This window comes from Phyllostomus discolor, chromosome 3 (assembly GCF_004126475.2).
Source record: "Phyllostomus discolor isolate MPI-MPIP mPhyDis1 chromosome 3, mPhyDis1.pri.v3, whole genome shotgun sequence".
Lineage (NCBI taxonomy): Eukaryota > Metazoa > Chordata > Mammalia > Chiroptera > Phyllostomidae > Phyllostomus > Phyllostomus discolor.
In genome coordinates this window covers 173,939,273-173,960,242 of record NC_040905.2, presented here as the reverse complement: position 1 = coordinate 173,960,242, position 20,970 = coordinate 173,939,273, and the positions used below count along the sequence as shown (strand labels likewise).

Sequence of the window (20,970 nt, the reverse complement as noted above, 5' to 3'; positions counted from 1 at the left end):
GGTGCTCACTGGGGCTGGGCACCCCGGTCGCTAGATTGTGACGGTTAATGTGGGGGCGGGGCGGGAGCGGGAGCGGGAGCGGGAGCGGGGCGGGAGAAAACAATGGCGGTAGTTCCGTTCCCCTGGACTCAGACGCTTGTCTGGGCTTCCGGGCCGCAAGTTCTGCCCTGGTCCACAATCGCCGCCCCTCTGGGTCTGCCAGCCGCAGCTTGCGTACTCAGGGATCACCGCTGCCTTCTTGCGCCCCCGGGTGGCTGTTGCGCCGATTTCGCGCCAAACCTTCCCTTGACCTCTGCGCGCCGCCGACCCAAGCCAGCCCGCGCCCACCGGCTTGTCTTCTCCTACTAGTCTGGATGAACACGTCTACTTCAACTTCTTGGCTGCCCGACTTCCATTCAGATAAATCCTCTGCCGGATCTGGGTGTTATTCTGATAGTAAATTATTGTTGTAAATTATTGGTTTTCGAATCTTGGTTGTACGAGGAGGTACGGTGCGTCCACCTATTCCTCCATCTTGCCGGAAGTCTCAGGATGACTTTTAATTGGCCTTTCAGGTGACTGCCTTGTATCTAGCCATATTCTTTAGAGTTGCTTTGAATGGTGGCCTGGATAACTGCTCCTTCTTCTGAACTCCTAGCAATCCTTTCTCTATACTGTACGTCAGCAGCAAGTGCTTCTCATTTCTAGTTGTTGCTTATTCTTTTATGCATGTGGACTGTCTGCCCAGATAAATTATTAAGGCTTTAAGGGCTTTGTATACCTCAGGCATCTGCCACAGTGCACTGCCTGGGACAGGCAGGCTGTGAGTGTTTGTTGTTGATGGAGGTTCCGGTATCCATTTGTTTATTTATCACTTCCTGTCTGTTCTAGGATAGTCACTTTTTTAGGTATCCTGAAAACAGTTATAAAAAAGAAGGTCTGTACTCTTGAGCAGCTCCTAATTGAGAGAGAGAGAGAGAGAGACAGAGAGAGAGACAGAGAGAGGGAGAGAGAGAGGGAGAAGGAAATGGACAATTACAGTGATGTGGTGTGGTATATGCTGTGAAAGAGCCAGGCTAAGTGACTCTGGGAACAGGAGGAGTGCAGGCTTTTCCTTCCCCAGGAGCTCCTTCTATAAGAGTGCAACCTTTTTACTCCTAGAAACTAAACTATGCCTTTGGCCATTTTTCTTTTTCAGATCCCAAAAGACAGGGTGATATGATCATGGGGGTAGGTATCTGAATCAGGAGACCACAGAAGCGGTGACAGACTTCCCATGTTCCTCTGGCCTTCAGTGTTCAAGCTGCTAGGGTTTTGTGGTTTGCTTTTCATCTATCTAGTAACTGCCCTTGAATTCTCAAAATGGGTTATCATCGCACTTTGTTTGGGGTGATTTGGACTTACTGATTTACTTTTTAGTGGTAAGATGCACCCAAATGTCCTCTTTCCTGTGACATCTTCTCCAGTTCTCTGGAACAGAATGAATGATTCCTTCCTTTTTATATCTTTAGATGGTTACTTCTTTTCTGATTTTAATACAAATCGATTTCATTTTGTCTTTTGTTATAACTGTTCACAACCACATATCGCTTTAAGACTATCTGCCTATCGAGGGCAGGATCATAATGTATTCATCTTAGTATCTCTCTCTTCCTGCACTTTCACTTTATTTACAAATAGGAGGCAATAGATGAGTGTTTGTTGATTTAAGGAACTAGGACTTTGTAACATCCATGTTTTAGTTGCATATTTTAAAGAGTATTTGCCTCTAGAACATGGTCAACAACTTCAGTGGTTTCTACGTGGATTGTTTGCTTGACTTAGGTTGTATGAATATTTGCTTGGCAAATGCTTTCCTGATCTATATGCAAAGATTCCCATGTTCCAGCCTAGCTCTCAGTCCAGACTGGGAATTTTCTTTTCCTGTTTCCTTCTGGACAACATACACAACTTTATCATTATAATGTGTTGGTTTTCCTTACTTCCTGATTTCTTCCCAATATTTGAAACATCTTCCTATTGATTTGTCTTATCCATTCAAATATCTACTAATGCCAAGGAGTGTCCCTGATGCTTGGGATTCAGGGGTGACAAAATAGACTTTGACTGTATCTACAGTGGATTGAAACAGTTTAATTCCTTTCCTTAAAAAATAGGTCAGTTCAGTTAAAATGCAATGAAATGAATTCAGTTACCTTGTAGTTTGACTGCACAGTCTAGAGACATATTCTCCAAAATCTCAGAGAATCCTTGGCTAGAAAACCCAAACACTTGAAGCTTCCTGACTATCATTTGACTTTCTGGTGTTTTGTATATCTCTGAAACATATATGTACACATATACATACACATATGTACATATGTGCAAATTTATAATTTTCCCTCCAAAGCCATTTAAAATTTCTGCATATTAAATTTCAATCTTTAATTTCATTAGTCACTTAATTTTAAATTTTAATTTCACAGCAAGTGTAGAGGCTTTCTGTAGGCATTCACATGAACCGAGTGATGTTTGTCCTTGCTGCTCTCTTGCCCAAGGTGAAATTGAACCATTTTCTAGACTAAATATTCTCTTAAAAAGGGAGCCTAAAAGGTAGATCTTATGTTTTCATGACTTGTTTTATCTAAGTCCTGAGAAAGAAAGAGGGAGAGAGAGAGAAGGAGTGAGTCAAGGGGTAGAGGTAATGGCAAATGAGAGAAGGTAGTCAGACACCTGTCATCCAAGAACCCTATATGGGTTCTTGACCTGCAAGCAACAGCACAGTCACGACTTGACTTTATACTTTGGATCAGCAGGTTGCAGCAGAGACATCTCAGAGAAAACATGAAATACTGAAAAGGGATCCCTTCATAAAATACAATTTACTTTCAAGATCTCGGGTTCCATTAAGGTAGGAAGCAGTGAGTTTTACCTCTTGTAGCTATTAGATCAAATAAAACCTGAATGAGCAAGGAGATTTTGGGGCCCATTTTTCAGTCCTATAACACACCAAAATATGCAAACAACATTGTTAAGTAAACTTCCCAATCGGAACTGGAAAAATACTAGAATAACATTTTGCTAGGCGATCTTGGCTTTCCCACTTATCTATTTTACTCTAGTTTTTCCTCATTATTTTGCATTTTTTTCAAGTTATCCATAGTTCAGTCTCTGTCCAGAGGATAAATTTGATTGTCTATTAAACATCCTGTACCTTTTCAAAAAGACAATGTGTAAAAAACAAACATACAAACAAACCAATAAACAACCTCAACGGCATGAAAAGTTGGAAGCTATCAGAAGCTCTTGGAAACTTGGGCAGCTTCACTTTTCTGCTTAGGATTTAGGTTTGTATGTCCAGTAACCTTGTGGACAGTTTCGTCTATCAATCCCCTCCGGCCCCCATCCCAAACCTAAGACAACTGCTTCTCTTCCCGAGTCGCACACCACGACTGAGTGTATCTTATTTTCCATGATTGAACTGGGGTCAGAGGTGGGCGAGATACTTCCTAACCGAATGGCGTTTTAGAAATAGGAAAGGGAAAGAATAGAGAAGTGGCTGCGGAGTGGCTCCGCGGGCAGATCGGCACTGTCCGGAAGCTGGCGGCAGGAGCGCCCGGAGCACCAAGGCTACCTTCTCCGAGCCGCACCGCAGTGGTGCGAGGAGCTCGGGGTGTCGAATCCCGCGGCCTCCCGGAGGGCGGAGGCCGCGTTCCGGGGCTGGTGGGCTGAAAGACTAGAAGAAGCCGCCATATTCCCGCTTTACCACTCCCGGCAGCCGGCGGGCAGCGGCAGGTTGGCGGTGGCCCGGGCAGAGCCACAGCAACCCGGCCCCGCCCCCTGCGGAGGCGGCCGTGACCGCTGCGCCCGTTGGACCCGCAGAGGGCGCGGGAGCGGGAGGCGCCCGTAGAGCCGGAGGGGGCGGACCAGCCGGCAGCAGCGCGGGCTAGGCGAGAGCCGCACTGGGAGGCGCGCGCTGCGGCTGCGAGCCCTGGAGAGCCTTCCAGGAGGGGCCGGGCGGCACCGCCTCCCTGCTCCCTCCTCCTCTTCCACCACCTCCTCCTCCGCCTCCTCCGCCCGCCTCCCTCTCCCTCCCGGATCTGTGCTCCAGTTCAGAGAAAGAAGAAAATGTGTGTGTGTGGCGAGGGGGAGGGCGAGCACTGAGCAGCCGCTCCGCGCTCGGCAATCGGGGCCGGGGGTGGGCGCCTGGCGGAGGTGGAGGCGGAGGCAGAGGAGCGCGCGGCGTCCCGGCGGGCGGTGGGCGCGGGCAGGGCGGAGGGCGCCCAGGAGCCGTGTCAGGAGGCGGCGAGGAGCGGGCGCGCCGGGCACTGGGAGCCCTCGGCGGCCGCTCTCTGCGGAGACGCCCCGGTGGATGTGCTCTCGTAGTCCGGTGCAGGGCTTAGGGGAGCCTCGGCGACAGCGGCGGCGCGGGGGGCGAGGCGGGCCGTCCTTTGCCGGGGAAGGAAGCCTGGGCGTCTGAGCGAGGCCGGGCGCGGCGGCCTTTCCTTGCGCGCCCCCCGAACCAGCCTACCGCGCCCGCCTTGTTCTTGCCGGCGGCCCCAACCTTCCGCTCCTGACGCACCCCCGGCCCTGGCCGCGGCAGTTCCCGGAGCTCGTCCCGGACGCACGCCCGGGCGGCGGGGGCTCTACGGCCACCGCTGCCTCGGGGGAGCGAGGGCGGGAGGGTGTGTGTGTGTGTGCGTGTGAGCAAGGGGTGCCGGCTGGGCTGTAGAGGAGGCACTTTGGAAGAATGACTCTGGAGTCCATCATGGCGTGCTGCCTGAGCGAGGAGGCCAAGGAAGCCCGGCGGATCAACGACGAGATCGAGCGGCAGCTCCGCAGGGACAAGCGGGACGCCCGCCGGGAGCTTAAGCTGCTGCTGCTCGGTGAGTACCGCCCGGGGCCGGCAGCTGCACACCCTCCCGCCGGACCTCGGCGCTGCCCACCTGCCAACCCCGGGCTCCTGGGTCGCTGCCCTCAGTGGCCCCCGCCCCCCGGAGCCCCAGGCTGGTCATTACCCTCCCCAGGCGCGCCCCCGGCCACTACCCGCACCCGTTCCGGCGCGCGCCCCCGCTTGCACACGCGCGCGCACACGGGAGTCGGGCTGCCCTGCCCAGGTCCTCAGATTGTGCCTTTGGGTATTCATGAGGGCTATGCCTTCGGGGTGCGCCTTTATCTGCTGTGCACCGGCTGAATGGCAAAACACTTGGTGGGGGGCGGACGCAGGGGGTGGGAAAGGTGAGCAGAGGGGTTGAACTTCCATTGTCGAGGCCGCGGCGTGCCGTGGGGTGGCGGAGTGAGGATCTGTGTGCTTGTGGCCCGAGGGTGCGAGCAGAGTCTGGGCGCGTTGGGGGATGGCTTTTGGCTAGGTGGTCTGTGTGCAACCATTATCAGTGCGTTCTGGGGTCCGGAGGGAATGGTGGAACGGCGGACAGACTCGATAGCGACTGCATTTTCCAAGGAGTGATGATGTAGGAGCCCAGTGGTTGGCTCTCCAAAGAAAGGAGGCTTGTGTATTGGGGGGGCCGAAGGGGGGCGGAGGCAAGCCCAAATGTGTTACCCAAGTGCTGTTCTCTAGCCACCTGATCATCGAAAGGAGGGACCTCAGAAGAGTTTGTTGACTAGTGGATGGTGACAGGCGTGTTTCTTGTCTGCACCATTCCTTCCAGATGAAGATGAGGGGTAGGTGAGCGCTGTGCTGTGTGGTTGTTGACAGCCACGGTATCTTTTTTTGTAATGAGGTAACCCAGATGTAGGCCTGTATTCACAATAGTTAATACCGAAAACCAGTGCGCCTCTCAGTTACTCTCATGGAAACAAATAAAAACCTTTTGTTTAAAACGGACAGTGTTTCAGTATGTTTAGAATCTGGGCTAGAAGGAAAACGGGAAATTACAGCAAAAATTTCTCTTTAATCTCTAAAAAAAATTTAACATTCTTCCTTAACACTAACTTAGTAAGACAATGGTGGTTCTCAATCCGGAATTCTATTGATTATTATCTCTGAGAGAATGTTCATAATAAACGATCGGGGTCACATACAAGCCAGCAAGCCATAACTCTTAGCTATTGTGGTGGGAAGAGCAAACAGTTTTGCAGTTACAGGACTGAAAAATGCCTGCATTTGTGTCCAGGATATTTGCGTGTATAATACGTTTCTTATACATTTCTGGAGGAAAATAATGTATTGTCAATTCGGGTTTGAGAAACATTCATTTTCTTTCATGAGTATTCCATCTCCTGGTTCAAGGAGCCAATTGCCTTTTGTACTGAACTGCTTATATGTGGGATCATTTACAAGCAGGAACAAGATATAACGATCACAAATAGTTACAAATAGTGAATTCACATGTCCTGCTTTATGTCTTCATTGTGAAACTAGACTACATAAATGTGCACATTTATAAAGAACAGAAGGCAAAAGCGCTGAATAAGTGGGCTTTAGGAAATGAAGCCAAGGATGGGGAAGTGCAATGGGAAAAGGAAGATCTTTTTAAATTTTTGTTCTCATCTTGGGCTATTTCTAGTGACTGAAAACATGTAGTTGAATGTCTCCTGAATTCTCACTGTTGGGAAGAAAATAGGGCAAAAAAAATGTATATAAGGCATTTATGTGCAGAATTAAGGAAAATCATGTATTTTAGAGAACCTTAAGAACTGTTTTCTTTTTCTCTGTTTACAGTCTTGACTTGTTTCTGTCTGGCTCTGAATCCACGCAAGCCAGGCCTGTTGCCTGAAGTGTGACAGCTCTGGGTTCCTAGCAGCTCTGAGTTAGAGCCAAGGGGGTTTGTCGGAGGATCTGGTTTCAATGTCTAGGAGGACTTGTGGGGAAATACACATATATGGATGCTTAATCACATACTGTGTATTTTAATAGCATGCAGTGTTTTAAAAAATGAACTTGGAGATAGGAAAAAAAGTAAAACAATTTCACTGCTAAAGTGGTGGTAGTGTGGAATTTTTTTTGTCTCATTAGATACTTGAGTAGGGTTTAGTACACCCCCACCCCAGCCCCCAATATGGCCTATTAGAAGCAGTAGAAAATATGACTTTCATTTAGGACCTACATTTATCAGTAACATATAAAAATTTTACAACTTTCTGTTAAAAATATGATGCCTAGACGTCATATAAGATTTGCTACAGCTTCATGTCCTAGGTGTGTTGCTTTGGTAACATAACTTCTATGATATCTACGCTATTAATGTAGTAAATGCTATATGCTAAATGTAAGTTTGTGTGTGTGGTTGGGCATGTGATTGATTTCAGGAGTTTTTCAGTCCAGGAGAGAAACGATACTTGATATGAACAAGGGATAGTATTGGGGTGGAGTTCCCGCTGAGGAACTCCTGACCTCTGCTGTTTTCATGAATCTTGATATTCCTTCACGCATTTAAATGACACCTATCCAAAGGAGGTTATAGATGTATTATTTTACAGTTTAAAGGGTCACCAATATTTTTAACTAGCTTATTGAAATTGAGGATTTGCCCTTATATATAAATAATATTCCTGACACCATTTTAATGGAAACTGATTTATATGGCCAGAGACCCTTGCATTAGTTCACATAATTATTTAATTTTATATATTAATAGTATGGAGAAATTATTGTAGAAAGCAAAAATAGTGATTACCTGCCTTGATGAAAGGATGGCAATAAAATTTGGGCTATTTTGAATCATATCCAGCAATTATACCATTATGTTCCAAATTCTGCAATACTTATGTATACTGATTTTTCATTCTTTTTAGAAATGAACTCAGCCCTGACTGGTGTGGCTCAGTAGATTGAATGCCTGCCTGCTAACCAAGGGTCAACAGTTCAATTCCTAGTCAGGGCATATGCCTGGGTTGTGGCCCAGGTCCCCTATAGGGGATGTGGGAGAGGCAACTACATATTGATGGTTCTCTCCCTTTTTCTCCCTCCCTTCCCCTCTGTCTAAAAATAAATAAATAAAATCTTAAAAAAATAAAAATGAACTTTAAACTTACTACCATAAAATATCATATTTAATTCTGAATTTTTTTCCTTTAACTGATTCATTCTCTAAATTCATTTTTACTAGTGTTTATTTCTTTGACACCTTTAAAAACTTTGTATTCTACACATGTATGCAAGAGAATACTTTAACTTAGTTGAAGTTTTTATGTACTTCCTAGGTGTAAAATACATTATATTTTCAATTGATTAATGTTCATGAATATTAACTACATATTTCTATTGGTGGTACATAGGTCACACTATAGATCAATAAGATCAGTGTCTTTAAGTCTACATAAAAGAAGTGGCTTTGAATGTCTGATTCTAGTCACAGATATTCATACTGAAAATTTTTTTGATTTCTTGAAGAAATATTTTTTTCCTATTTACCTGTTCTGATTTTGTATGTTTTTGAAATCTTTACTCTTCAGATCATAATCACCCAATAAGGAGATGTATCAAACCTATTTATTTCTTGGATTTCACCTTTTGAAAACAGGCATAGTTTAGGCCAGTCTTAGATGGAAGAATGTATGTTCTTGGTCTTCTAAGTGAATTACAGGTGTGATGATAGATTTTCTGTCTATTATAGACTGGAAGCTTATGAAGGTAGGGGTTGTGTCTCTATCGGCCACTGTGAAATTCCAGCTTCTAGCACTGTATCTAACTTATAGAATTCTCCCAGTATTTGTTGAATGAGTAAATTTACTTATGATCCTCCTGATAGAAATCATAAAATAATGAATACATTATAGAGACACATTGTCTCTATGTCTTTAATTTGTAATGTCTTTATGTCTTTAATTTCTTTATGTAATGTCTTTAATTTGTGGCAGATAAACTCATGATCTTTTTAAAAAAATTGTATGTAACTCTTTGAGCCAAATGAATACAAATGAATTCCAGGATAGGAAGTGTTAGTGTAAAATGCAACATCACGCATCAAACCAACGTGTTACAGTTCTTTGCTGGATGCCTTTGGGAATACCCGTCATGCTTTAAGTATGAAAGTTTAGGGTTGGGAGGGTGGGCTGGATTGGGAGTAAAAGGGAGAAAACTGTACTTGAACAATGATTAAAATAAAATTAAAAAAAAAAGAAAGTTTAAAGAAAATAAAAAGGAAACCATTCCATGCCTGGTGTCGTGTAGAAGCTAGTTTAACTCTATCTCTTTTTGCCATACACTTTTCTCTGTGATACACTTGTCAGAGTACAGGTGGTGACTGAAGAGATTTTTAAGATTTACTTATCAACAACAAGAGGAGAGCCACAGTTATTGAATACAGAATTTTAGGAATTGCAAGTAGATCATTTTAAATTTGAGAGGTACGTATATGCATTGAAAACTGTACTGCACAGGAAGGGGCATAGAAGCCTGGGAGTGCCCTGACGAGTTTAGACTATATGGAGGGCTCATTCACACAGGTCTGGATAAAAACACCCTCCCCACTACCCCTCCACAGAGTTCGCTGGAGGAAGAATGGGGATGTTGATTGCCTGAATTAACCTAGAGGTCAGTGGCTGTCTAGGATGGCTACCCAGACCACAAAATGAAAGCACCCCTCTAAGCGGCCCTAATAACAGCATCTCCCTGGAAATGCCAAAATATGGTGTTTATGAGGCTGCTTTATGACCAGACTGGTTTTATTTTTGCTACTCTTTGAGCTTTCAAATGTTGAATGTGTTTCTAAATGTCAGGATTTATTTGGACTCGTTTCCTTTTTTTCTTCCTTTTTTTTTTCCTGGAAAAAAGTGCTTATAGTTTATATCTGAAGAGTGAAGTGGGAGCATCCCTCCTATAAATCACTAGCTGACTTATAACAAAGCCTTTCGGAAGAAGGTTTTGCGTTGAGCCGTGTGAATTCATTGTCTAGAGCTGCCATATTAACTGTCAGCCCCTGTGCTAGTTCTTTGTATGGGAGCCTTGGCACAAATTAAAACCCTACAGACCAGTGAAATTATCTCATGTATATCCCTTCAATTATTTTTACGTACGTTTAGAAAAGAGAACGGGAGAATAATTTAGTAGCCATTTTGTTTACTACAAATAAGTTTGATAGCTTCTTTTTTATTAAAAAAAAAAAAACCCCAGCTGCATTTTATAAGAGATAGCTTATGTTCAGTTTTTAGAGATGCCTCTTAAATGTAGTTATTATTTTTATTACAGATGAAATTTTAAAAACCCGAGACAGTTTTTTGTTGCGGTTGTGAGGCTCTGTGCTCTGCTTAACTTAGTGCAAAACGGGAACCGGTTCTTTTTTCAGGATCCAGGCAAACTCATCCTTGAAAAGAGATGAAGGCACTATTCCAAAGATGATTTTATCCCAGCATTTATATTAATTTTTCTTTAAGGGGATGTTATTCATTCTGTTGATATTGATGGAAATGTTGACTGGGTAATGTAGAGGGAAAGTAGGAATTCAAAGGGTACATCTTGGAAGAGAGAGAAGCCATTTTAAGAAGGTTAAGTTTGCTTTCTCCCCCCAAACGGGGAGGGAGTTTGTTTCCTCCAGACTCTTATGTTTTGGGTTGAGGGGAAGACAAGTATTTGTAGCAACGAATTTAAAATCTAGTTTTCTAGTTGAAGGGGAGGGCTGTGCCATTTTTCAAAAAGAAACTTTTTTATCGTGGCTTTTAAGGCAATGTTAGGATCCTTGCAGAATTAATCCTAGGGAAGTGTGAAATAGCAATAGAAGGTAAGATGTGTGATTGTTGGTAATTAAACCTGTGGCAATAACTGACTGCAGTAAACAGGGAGTGTTTTTTTTCTCTCGTTCTGCCGAATGGAGTAACATTAAAGAAAGAGCTATTATCAGACCCAAACAGTATTTTGTGTGAACAGCTGTTCCTAATAAAATTATAGGAAGTTGTTTGACAGTCACCTTTGATTTGTTACATTACTGATATGTAAAAATCTGCCTGATTTCTCAGCTAGCATGCAGTAAAAAGGAAAAAAAGGACCTAAATATGCTGTCGGAAATGAGTTTATAAATCCTAGGTGGTCATGAATCTAGACTTTGCAAACAAAAGCAAACATCCGTATTGCGATGCTGAGAACCAAAAACTGAATTCTCTAAATAGCTCTGGAGTTGACCCTTCCTCATACCTAGCTGTGATTTCAGAAATCAAGGCAGAGTCTTTTTGTTAAAAGCTGTTATGGTTCAATTTTAAGAACAAAATGAGTGTTATTTAAAAGTCAAGTTATGAAGAGATTTCAAATTCATGTATTCATCAAACACTTGCCAGTTATTGGAAAATAAATATTTCCTCCCATTTTTTTTTAACCAGGCATACCATAAGAAGGACAGCTACATACAGAATGCTGGTCAAATGAACAAATATTAAGCACCTATTATGTTCAGGATCACGCGCTATATGGGACACTCCTCATTTCTTGTTTGCCAACAGGAAAGGCTACAAGCACTTGTCACATTTCTTGTTGTTTCACAGTTGACGCCCTCGGACTGACATGTCCTTCTGAGTATTATTATCCTTCCTGGCTTGGGCTTTTCTACTGGCTCTTAATACAAAGAAAAAGACAAAATAATCTGAAGGCCATTGTAGAAGCTTTCCGGGGATTACACAACTGGGGAAAGCAGATGATCTTAAGAATTTGAACTCCTGAGTTATAGATATATTTCCTTGGAGCATATATGGTACTTTTCCCCCTTTAACTGTAACTATGAGAAACTGTTAGAAACCCCCTGCCCTGCCTCTCTAACTAGATTGGTAGCTCCATGGTGGGGTGGGGGGTGGGCAATGATAGTGGCTCTTGTTTCTTTGTATCTCAGTGTGCGTGTGGCAATGCACGGCTGGATTTACACATATTACGTTGTCAGTAATTGGGTCTTATATAGGGCATAGGAGGGCGAGAGGAGGTGGGCAGCAGGATTCCCAAAAGAAAGTAGAAGAGATAGAAGAAGTGAATCTAATTTTTTGCTTTCTTCTAATGGGTATTATCTGTATGTTCTCCACTTGCCACGCCTGTTTGCTGTTCTGTGGGCCACCTGGGGCACAGTGAAAGGAATTCTGCTTTAAAGATGAAATTGAAGTATTCTTTGTCTCCATGCCTGCTTCTCCTTCATTCTCCAGCGAGAATGATTCATTTGAACATTCTTACATTGTTTTGGGTTGAAAAGCCAGTAGCGTTTATCAAGCAGTTTGAATGGAAAATTGTTACACACACCAGGTCCTTTGAAATTTGAAAATTCCACACACCTTTATTACAGAATTAATCTTGGATTGTGAGCCATTTGATTGCTTTAAGAAACAAAATACTTGTTTCCAGGAAGTGTGTAGTGGATTGTGGTGTGGTTAGGAGCTAGAATGTTGTTAGTGCCTTTGTGTTCCTGCACCTCACTGATGGGAACAATAATTGATTCAGAAATTAAAGAAAAAGAGCTAGAGTGAGACTTTTTGGCTCTGTTGCAGGAAGTGAATGGTGATATTTAAGAAAGATACTCATGTGTATTTCTTTTTTTTAAGATTTTATTTATTTATTTTTAGAGAGGGAAGAGAGGGAGATAGAGAGATAGAGAGAAACATCAATTTGTGGTTGCTGGGGGTTATGGCCTGCAACCCAGGCATGTACCCTGGCTGGGAATTGAACCTGCGACATTTTGACTCGCAGCCTGCGCTCAATCCACTGAGCTACGCCATCCAGGGCACTCGTGTATATTTCTAAGAGAAAGACTCGTGTTTTTCCCTTCAGTGAACTAAAATCATGAATTAATTGCCTGTTTCAGAATTTGACTTTTTTGGTCACACCACTTGCTAAACAATTTCAATAGAATGTTTCATTTGCTTTTTTTATATTTTAAAAACTTTTTTCACCTCTTCTATTTTTCTAATTTCTTTGTTACATTTTCTTCTGCTGAAGAGGCAGCAGGGTGATGATGGCATCTCTCACGCATTTATTTCCTGGTAACTGCAGCTGACTACAGATTGTCGCTTCTACAGAGAACCAAGTCAGCTTCTTACCTACCCATTCATTATTCAGTCTTCTACTTGCTGCAGCCCCTCCCCCTCAGAAATCCTTCTGTGTGAATCCTATCCACCCATTTACTCTCTCATCACAGCTTCCTTAAACACAGGCTAGGAGGGGTTCCTTGGCCTCTCTGGTGTGCACATTTGTCTAAGATTTAGGGAACTTCCAAGTTGGTGCTTCTTTCAAACATCTTGTGGCTGAGTCGTGACAGGGGAAGTTGGAGGCTTGTAACACATTAAAAGAAAGACACCTGTGAATGTGCTTTTGGTAGATGATTAACTTTCTTTAGCAACACTTTGGTGTGCAAAACAAAGTGCATTGTCATCGTGTAAGAGGTAAGATTCTCCTATCAGTTCCATGGGGTGGGGCCTTGTGATTGCTGGTGATCACCAGCAGAGTTGGTGAGCGGGTGTGAGATACTGTCGTGGGCCACTGGGTTTCAAAATAGGGCGGCAGGGCATTTGCTGGAAGGGGAGAAAGGGCTGAAGGCCCGTGTTGAGTAATAGTTCGGGTTCCTCATTTAATGATTTAGAAGTCCCCATCTCAGTGACTTAAGAGCCTTAGAACATCTAATTGTATTTCCATACAGATAGGGAGGAAGACATCAGCAGGGGCTTTTGCCTTTGTCATTATAACCAGTCAGTCTGAGGAGGTTTTCTGGTTTGTGTTTTTTTTCTTTTAATTTATTTTTTATTTTATTTATTTATATTTATTTTATTATAGATTTAAGATTTTATTTATTTTTGGAGAGAGAGAGAGGGAGGGAGGGAGAAAGAGGGGGAGAAACATCAATGTGAGAGAGAAACATGGATCAGTTGCCTCTCCTGCACGGCTCTCACCTGGGACAAAACCAGCAACTCACTCGTGTGCCCTGACTGAGGATCGAACCCAGTGACCTTTCGCCTTTCTGGACAACTCACTCAGCCACACTGGTTAGGACTCTGGTTTTTTCTTTTTTTTACTGATAAAGATACAATGATATTTTCTTGCCATGTGAATTGATCTTTTAGGGCCTGGGCTCCTCCCAGCTCCTGCATTATATGTTTTTCTCTGCAGATGGCAAAGACAGTTTTCCTCTTGTCCTAAAGAGCTGACCCATTTCCTGTGACTTGTTCTAATAATACAGGATGACTTTAATTCTTGTTCCTAGTTTGCCCTTAAAAGAGTGCCAGGGTGGTTGTTAAGTGTTTAACTCTCTTGTCACTCTAACTGTTGTGATAGAGTATTTTTGAAAATTGGTAAGTCGTGCACAGACACTGGCAGACTGGCTTTGTGAAAATTGATTTGGCTAAAGGATCGCCTACTCCTTCTGGCTCTGCATGGTGGTTTAGACGTGTGTATTTTTTCTGAGACCTGTATAACTGGAAGGTGGTTAAGTACTCCTGCCCTACCTCCTCTAACGTGAGGTTGTTTAGTTTGTTTGTTCCTTTACTGTTTCTGTAGAAACTTGCAGAATGAAGAGATTGGAGCAAATCTAAGGACCATTTGAACTTTGGAACTTTCTCTGCTTCCCCTTTGCAGCTTTGGCCATCTGGGCCAAATTCTGTCCCGACTCAGCCCTGGATGCCGGGCCTGAGCCCAGGCTCTCTCCAGAAGTGATGGGATGTCCAAGGAGGCCTTGCCAGGGCTGGTGGGTCTCCTCCTAACCTCCCTCACTTCCTCTTTTTTCCTTTGGGAATAACTTTGCTGCCTTTCAGGCAGCTCACAGTGCCCTGCAGAAGGATGGTGAGGAAAACCGAGTGAGGAGGAGGCATCAGCGAGTCTGTCCACAGTTGCCCCTCCCCCTGCCTGGCATGCTGCTGATAGTTTGTTTCACTGCTTTCACACGGAAGGGTATCCAGCGCCTCCTGCCATATCAGCATGGGTCTCTTGCTTCCTGCAGGAAGGGCAACATCCTGGGAGGCACTGAGGTGGAGCCCGGGAGGCTCAGCATCCCAGTGCAGTCCTGCCCAGGTCCGGGGGTTTTCTTTTGCCCTAGGAAGCTAGCTACCTGAGACTCACCACTGCTTTTTATTTTTCTGCTTCATTGGGCTTTAAACAGTGCTTCACATTTGCTTACCAAGAATCTCTGCTTCCCAGGCTACTTCTGTCAGTTTCAGTGAGAGCAGGTTGGCCTTTCGGGCCTGGGCACTTTGAGTGCCTCACCCGGACAGGGGCACCTTTGGGGGACTGCTTCGTGTTTGGAGCCAGTAGGCCCTTATCCAGGGCCTTCCAGGAAAAATTTAGAATTAATCCTTGGATGGACCATTTGTATCCATTTCTTCTTTTATTACTGTGCCCATTTTTTTCCCCTTGGGCCTTTCATTGAAACTAGAAAAACAGGTAATATTGAACCACATACGTAACGTAAAGTAAGGAACGTTTATACTGTTTTATTTGAAAATATCTGTGTGTGTGTGTCTCTCTACATGGAGATTTATTTTTATTTATACACACAATTTATTTTGCTATGGCCTCTGAACTGTTCTCAATTGTCATGGCCATGGTTAGAAAACTTTAAGAAAGCAACTCCCTATATCTCCTCTGCCTTCTGGAGAAGACCAAAGCAGGAACAGCTAGACTCACTCTGCTCTTGCTGAAAGAGCTGCACTGTTAACAAGACCCAGTTCTACTGGACGTGCCAGGAAGGCATTTGGCATTCTTTGATCCCTGCTTGGCTCCTGGCACAAGGCCTTCTCCTTATCGGCTTCAGGCTCACTTACCTTGATTTCAGATTTGGAGTTGGACAGGTGCAGGGGGAAAGGAGACCAGTCACAGGCAAAGGAGAGTCATGGGGGATCTAGTGGGGCGGGGCAGGGCAGAGTGTGCTGTTCTAGTAGGGCAGGGCCGCTGGATCTTCACTGGGCTCTGGGGGGAAGGAAAGGAGAGCAAAGGAGAGGTGCCCTGTGTGTTGGCTTGTGTCTTTGATCAGGAAGAGCCAGGCCAAGCAGCTTCCCCTGGTCAGCTCCACTCCCCTACCGAATTTCTTTATCATTGTTACATCTACCCTGCCCTTCCTCTCCTTCCTCTCCCAGAGCGAGGGTTGGGAGATGAGCAAGTATAGAAGCCTGAGTTGTATGGGAGGGGTTTTGTTGCATGCGCTTTCCTGTTCTTTCGCTCCTGGAGGTTGTTAGATACACTAAGCCCAGATATCATGTCAAGCAGTGAAAAAACCCACTCACATATGAAAAAGAAAATTTACAATATGACTCTGTGGTGGGGTTTTTTTCCCTCCTGTCAGCTCTTTAAAGTGATAGAAATGCATCTATTACTGGATTGAGAGCTCTGCTGATCCAGTGATAGGTTATTAGAATGTCTCTGGAGAGATCCTTGTCTAGGAAGTCTGCTTCCATCTGGCTGCTCCCTCCTACAATAGAGCTCCTTTCAGTTGCCCAAGGCAAAGATTGGGTAAGTAGTATCCTGAGATATTCTTGACTAGTGCAGTCATACCCAGGTGGAGATATGTGTTATAATACTGGCATACCTTGGAGATACTGCAGGTTTGGCGCCAGGCCACTACAGTAAGGGAGTTTTGCTGGTGGAGGCTCTTGCCTTCCATTTGTAAAAAAATGCCACATCTGTGAAGCACAATAAAATGAAGTGCGATAAAACAAGGTGTGTCTGTTTAGAAGTAGTTTGTAATTTTTAGCTGCAGAAGGCTGCTATCTTCTGGTTTTGTTCTCTTACTAGCTGTTTACTTTCTAGGCTATCACATCCCAGCCCAGGGAGTGGACTTTTTCCTCAGATTATTCAAGGTCCCTAACACGTACTTTCAATTTTGAACAACATTCAAAATGGGCTACATTTGTTCATGATAGAATTAACTCGAGATGATTTCTTGACTCATACTGTAGGCAACTATATTTTGGATAATTTGAATAATTCTGAATAATTTGAGAGCAGAGGTAGGGAGTACTGAAACAAAATGGTACTTGAAATCAATCTTTTTTTTTTTTTAATTCCCAACCACTTCCTAATGGGTCAAGAACTAATGAGTTACTGTAACGGTTGCTTCTCTTGGAGCCAGGCGTGGATCAGACATGGATTCCGAAGATGCAAGTCCCTCGATGTGTTCAAGGCCTAGGGATGGGGATGTCCTCTGCACATTCTAGCTTCTGCTGTTATCATTGGGCCACTGTCTAAGCTGTGCACAGCTCAGCTCATTAGAAGTATCATCCAGAGCACACTAGAAGTAACTCAGAAACGCCGGGCACATAACATCCCTTGTAATGATGAGCCCCATAATTTTCCATCTTTTGGGAGGGAGGATAGCTGACCTGTATATTGCTCGATCAGTTTTGGATAAATAATTCGTATTTCCCTATCCATACAATTCTTGGCAGAAAGTTGCGTTTTAATGGAGGAAATCATAGGACTTCATTAATATTTCTTCAGGGAAATCTTGACTCCAAATGTATTTTCAGGAAAATCACCAGCTATGCCCTTTGAGAAACACATTTTCTTTAGGGCTTTCCACTTCAGGCCATGTTGACTATGGGAACAGAGATTCTTGTCTAGGGTTTTTCTAAATCCCTAGAGTCTCTCTGTGAATTGCTACTCAGATTACAATGTATTCTTCCCAGAATTAATTAAGGCATTGAGCATCCCTAGTTCTGGATCACAGGATCGTGTGATTTATTTTTTCCTATTAAAAATATTCTTTTATATATAATGTATCTTCAGGCAGTATGCTGTTGCTGAATTTATTTTGTATTTTATTCTCTTTTTGGAATGAAATAAGGAAGAGCATTCAAGATATATGTCTTCTGGTCATATGGTTGCTTTCTAAAATAATAAAAAAGCTTAATGAGAAAAACTTTCATAGGCAAAGTTTGAGTCAAGAAGTATTTGTATTGTACTTATGAATTTTCTTAAATTCTCAAGAAATACTCGTATGTTGTTTTCCTGTTAACCTTTGAAAGAATGACAACCCATTCTGTTAATAAATTTTGTGTGTTTTTTCATTGATTTTGAAAATTTACAAATGGTACAATGGTTTTTTAATACAAAGTTTGAAAAAAGGATTTAACACTTATAAATTTATTCAAAATGTACTAATCTAGCATAAGAAACATGATTTTTTTCCTGTGTTCCTTTCTAGTCTGTTTTATTTTTGTGTTTCTTGCCCAGGTGTGATCGTATCGTACACTTTAACATTATGTGATAAATATTTTCTGTGTGGCTCTGTAGACTTCATGTTGATATTTGGAGTTGCTATATAATATTTTATTAGAGTGTATATATATATTTTTTGTTTGTTTGTTTGTTATTTCTCTTTCTCTCGACTTTTAGGTTTGTCCCAATGTTTTGTTTTCAGAATAATGCTGTGATGAAATTCCCAGTGGAGATTGAATGTTTAAAACAGACACGCACACTTTTGTTAGAATAGATTAATAGGCCTGTTGTTTCTAGGTAGATGATATGATAGATTTTATGACTCCTGATTCTATACACCTAAATTTTTTTCTGAAATGACTGTATATATTTTGCAATGTCATGAGCGATGTGAGGGTATCAATGCTAGGCAAAAATGGTACATAATTATAAATTGGCATTTATTTGATTACTAGTGAGAATGATCATTCTCCATATGTTTGTTTCTGGTTGAATTTCTTATTTTGTAAATTGTCTCGTCATTTCCTTAGCCTCTTTATGAGCCCTGAACATACAAATGAAATTAGCCTTTTTAAAAATATTTACTGCAAATAACTTAAACCCAGTCTGCTGTTTTTCTTTTTCTTGCTATTATTTAATACAGAAATTTTTAATTACTTTGAAGCCAAATCATTTGTTGGTCTTTTGCTATTCTGTTTTAAAACAAAATCTTAATCTGCCAGGTTTACTGCTGTTGTTAAGGGTAGAACTAGATTGAGTGTTGTATTGTTCTTTCTCTTTGAAAATGAAAATGAAATACACACATAAAGTGACACTATCACAGATTACACCACATATGCTGCAGTAGGCCTTTTTTTGTCCAATAATATGTAATGGGCATCTTGGTATGTTAATACAGTCAAACCTTGGTTCTCGGACATCTTGGTTTTCGAACAGTTTGGTTCTTGACCAAATGGAAAAACTGTCTTGGTAGTCTAACAAAACTTTGAGTCTCAGTTCTCTGCCCAACAACCCTTTCATGCTGATACCTGTATGATCAGTCACATGTCTGTCTCTCAGGCAACAAAGGAGATTTGGTTTTTGAATAGATTGCTTCTTGGACAGTTTTCCAGAATGAATTAAGTTTGAGAACCAAGGTTCCAGTCTATAAATCTCTTCCATCACATTTTTTGACTTTTTAGCATTCAGTGTATTTTTTGTTGTTGTTCCATTGTATTTTGAATCATTCAGTGGTATGCTGTAGGTAGCTTGCCCTGGCACATGAAAATCACTTAACACATTTCTTCTTAACTCTGCATTTAGTAACTTCATTTTGGTAGGTTAAAACCAGCCCTCATGAGAGTATTTACCGCAGAAGTTGGTAAATGCTGCAAATCAGGGTCTCCCTCTCCTCCCCCTACAGAACTAGTTGTTAAATACTTGCCAGCACACTACCATTTATACTTGATCCCTATTGATGGATATTTAGTTTGATTCCATTAAAAATTTATAACCAGTGTTATAATGAATATTGTAGGGGATACATTTTTATAAGCTTATACAATTGCCCTTTCAGTGAAGGTCCTCAGAATTAGGCCATCAGCCAAGTGATAGGCTTATTTTAAATTTTGATGCACGTCACCACTTTGCCTTTGCGAAAGTTTTTATTGGTTTACTTTCCCACTTCCAGTTTATGTTAGTGATTATTTTGGTACCTCTCTGAATTATTATGGTTTTGTGAACCAAATGGGGGGGGGAAGATCATGTATGCATTTATATTGTATTGAATTAAATTTATTATACAGACTTTCTTTTGTAAACTGCATATTTACAAAAGATTGAAATACTTCAGTTTGTTAATTTATCTAGATATCCTAAAAATCACTTTTAGCTTAAATTTTATTAACTTAGACATCTAGAGAATTAGCTGTTTTATCTGCAGAGGAATGGAGTGTCAGGATGAATGTCTTCAAGAGAAAAAGAAAATGGAACCAATAAGATTATATGACAGGTTTGGATATGTGCAAAATTATAGCAAAATACAGAATTTTTCATTGTGATGAAGTCCAGTGTATCCATTTTTTCCTTCATTGCTTGCGCTTTTGGTGTCACATATTAGAAACCGATGGTAAATGCAAGGTCACAAGGACTTACCTCTATGTTTTCTTTCAAGACTTGGTAGCCGTAGGCCCTATGGTGGGGTCTTAGGTCCGGTTTGAGTTGATTTCTGTGTATGGGGTGAGGCAGGGCTTCGACTTCCTTCTCTGACAAGGGGCTCTCTGGCCGCCCCAGCGTCATTTGTTGAAGAGACACTTTGAATGGTTTTGACACCTTTATTAAATAAATCTGTTTTTGCCATATCTTTATTACCTTTTTTCTTGCAGGTTCTCTAGGTTTATTTGGTTGTGCTTTTTCTGTTTTCTTGAATTAAAATTCGTGGATTATGGATTGTAATGTTTTCTTGGTTTGTACTAAAGTGTTTAAAGCTTTGAATTTTTCTTCTTGTTGCTGTGTAGCGCTCATATCATTCTTTTACAGACATTCTAAAATTATGATATTTTGATCTTTGAACTAGGGTTAAGGTAATTTAAAATTTTCCAAGCGTGGTTGTTTTCAGCCTTTGTTTTTTATTCCTAGTCTTAACATGACTGACAGGAGAACGTGGTCTGAAAGATTTTTACTTTTTTAGAATTTACTTTAGTTTAATACATAGTTGATTTTTGTTCTGTGGATGCATAAAATGTGTATGTATGATAATAAAACATAAATATACATGCATGGTTTAATTTTATTGCTGTTTGTGGTGATGTCCTTCATATTATGGGGTGATTCTGCCAGGTGTTGAGAACTGAGCTGAAGCCTTCCATAGCTCTAGTGTCTGTGACACTTTCTCCAATTTCCAGAAATGTTTGCTTTATGTATGTGAGTACTCTTTTTTGAGGTACCTAAAAAATGTCCATGAGAATTAA

General features: G+C 42.1%; 1 protein-coding gene across 1 annotated transcript in view; it reads left to right on the top strand.

Moving 5' to 3' along the window:
- Positions 1-4,235: 4,235 nt before the first annotated feature.
- GNAQ (G protein subunit alpha q) overlaps positions 4,236-20,970 on the top strand; it is a 259,407-nt gene continuing 242,672 nt past the window's right edge. Inside the window, 1 exon segment of the mRNA XM_028526246.2 lies at positions 4,236-4,844. Coding sequence (XP_028382047.1) covers positions 4,709-4,844 — 136 coding nt within the window. The 5' untranslated portion in view covers positions 4,236-4,708.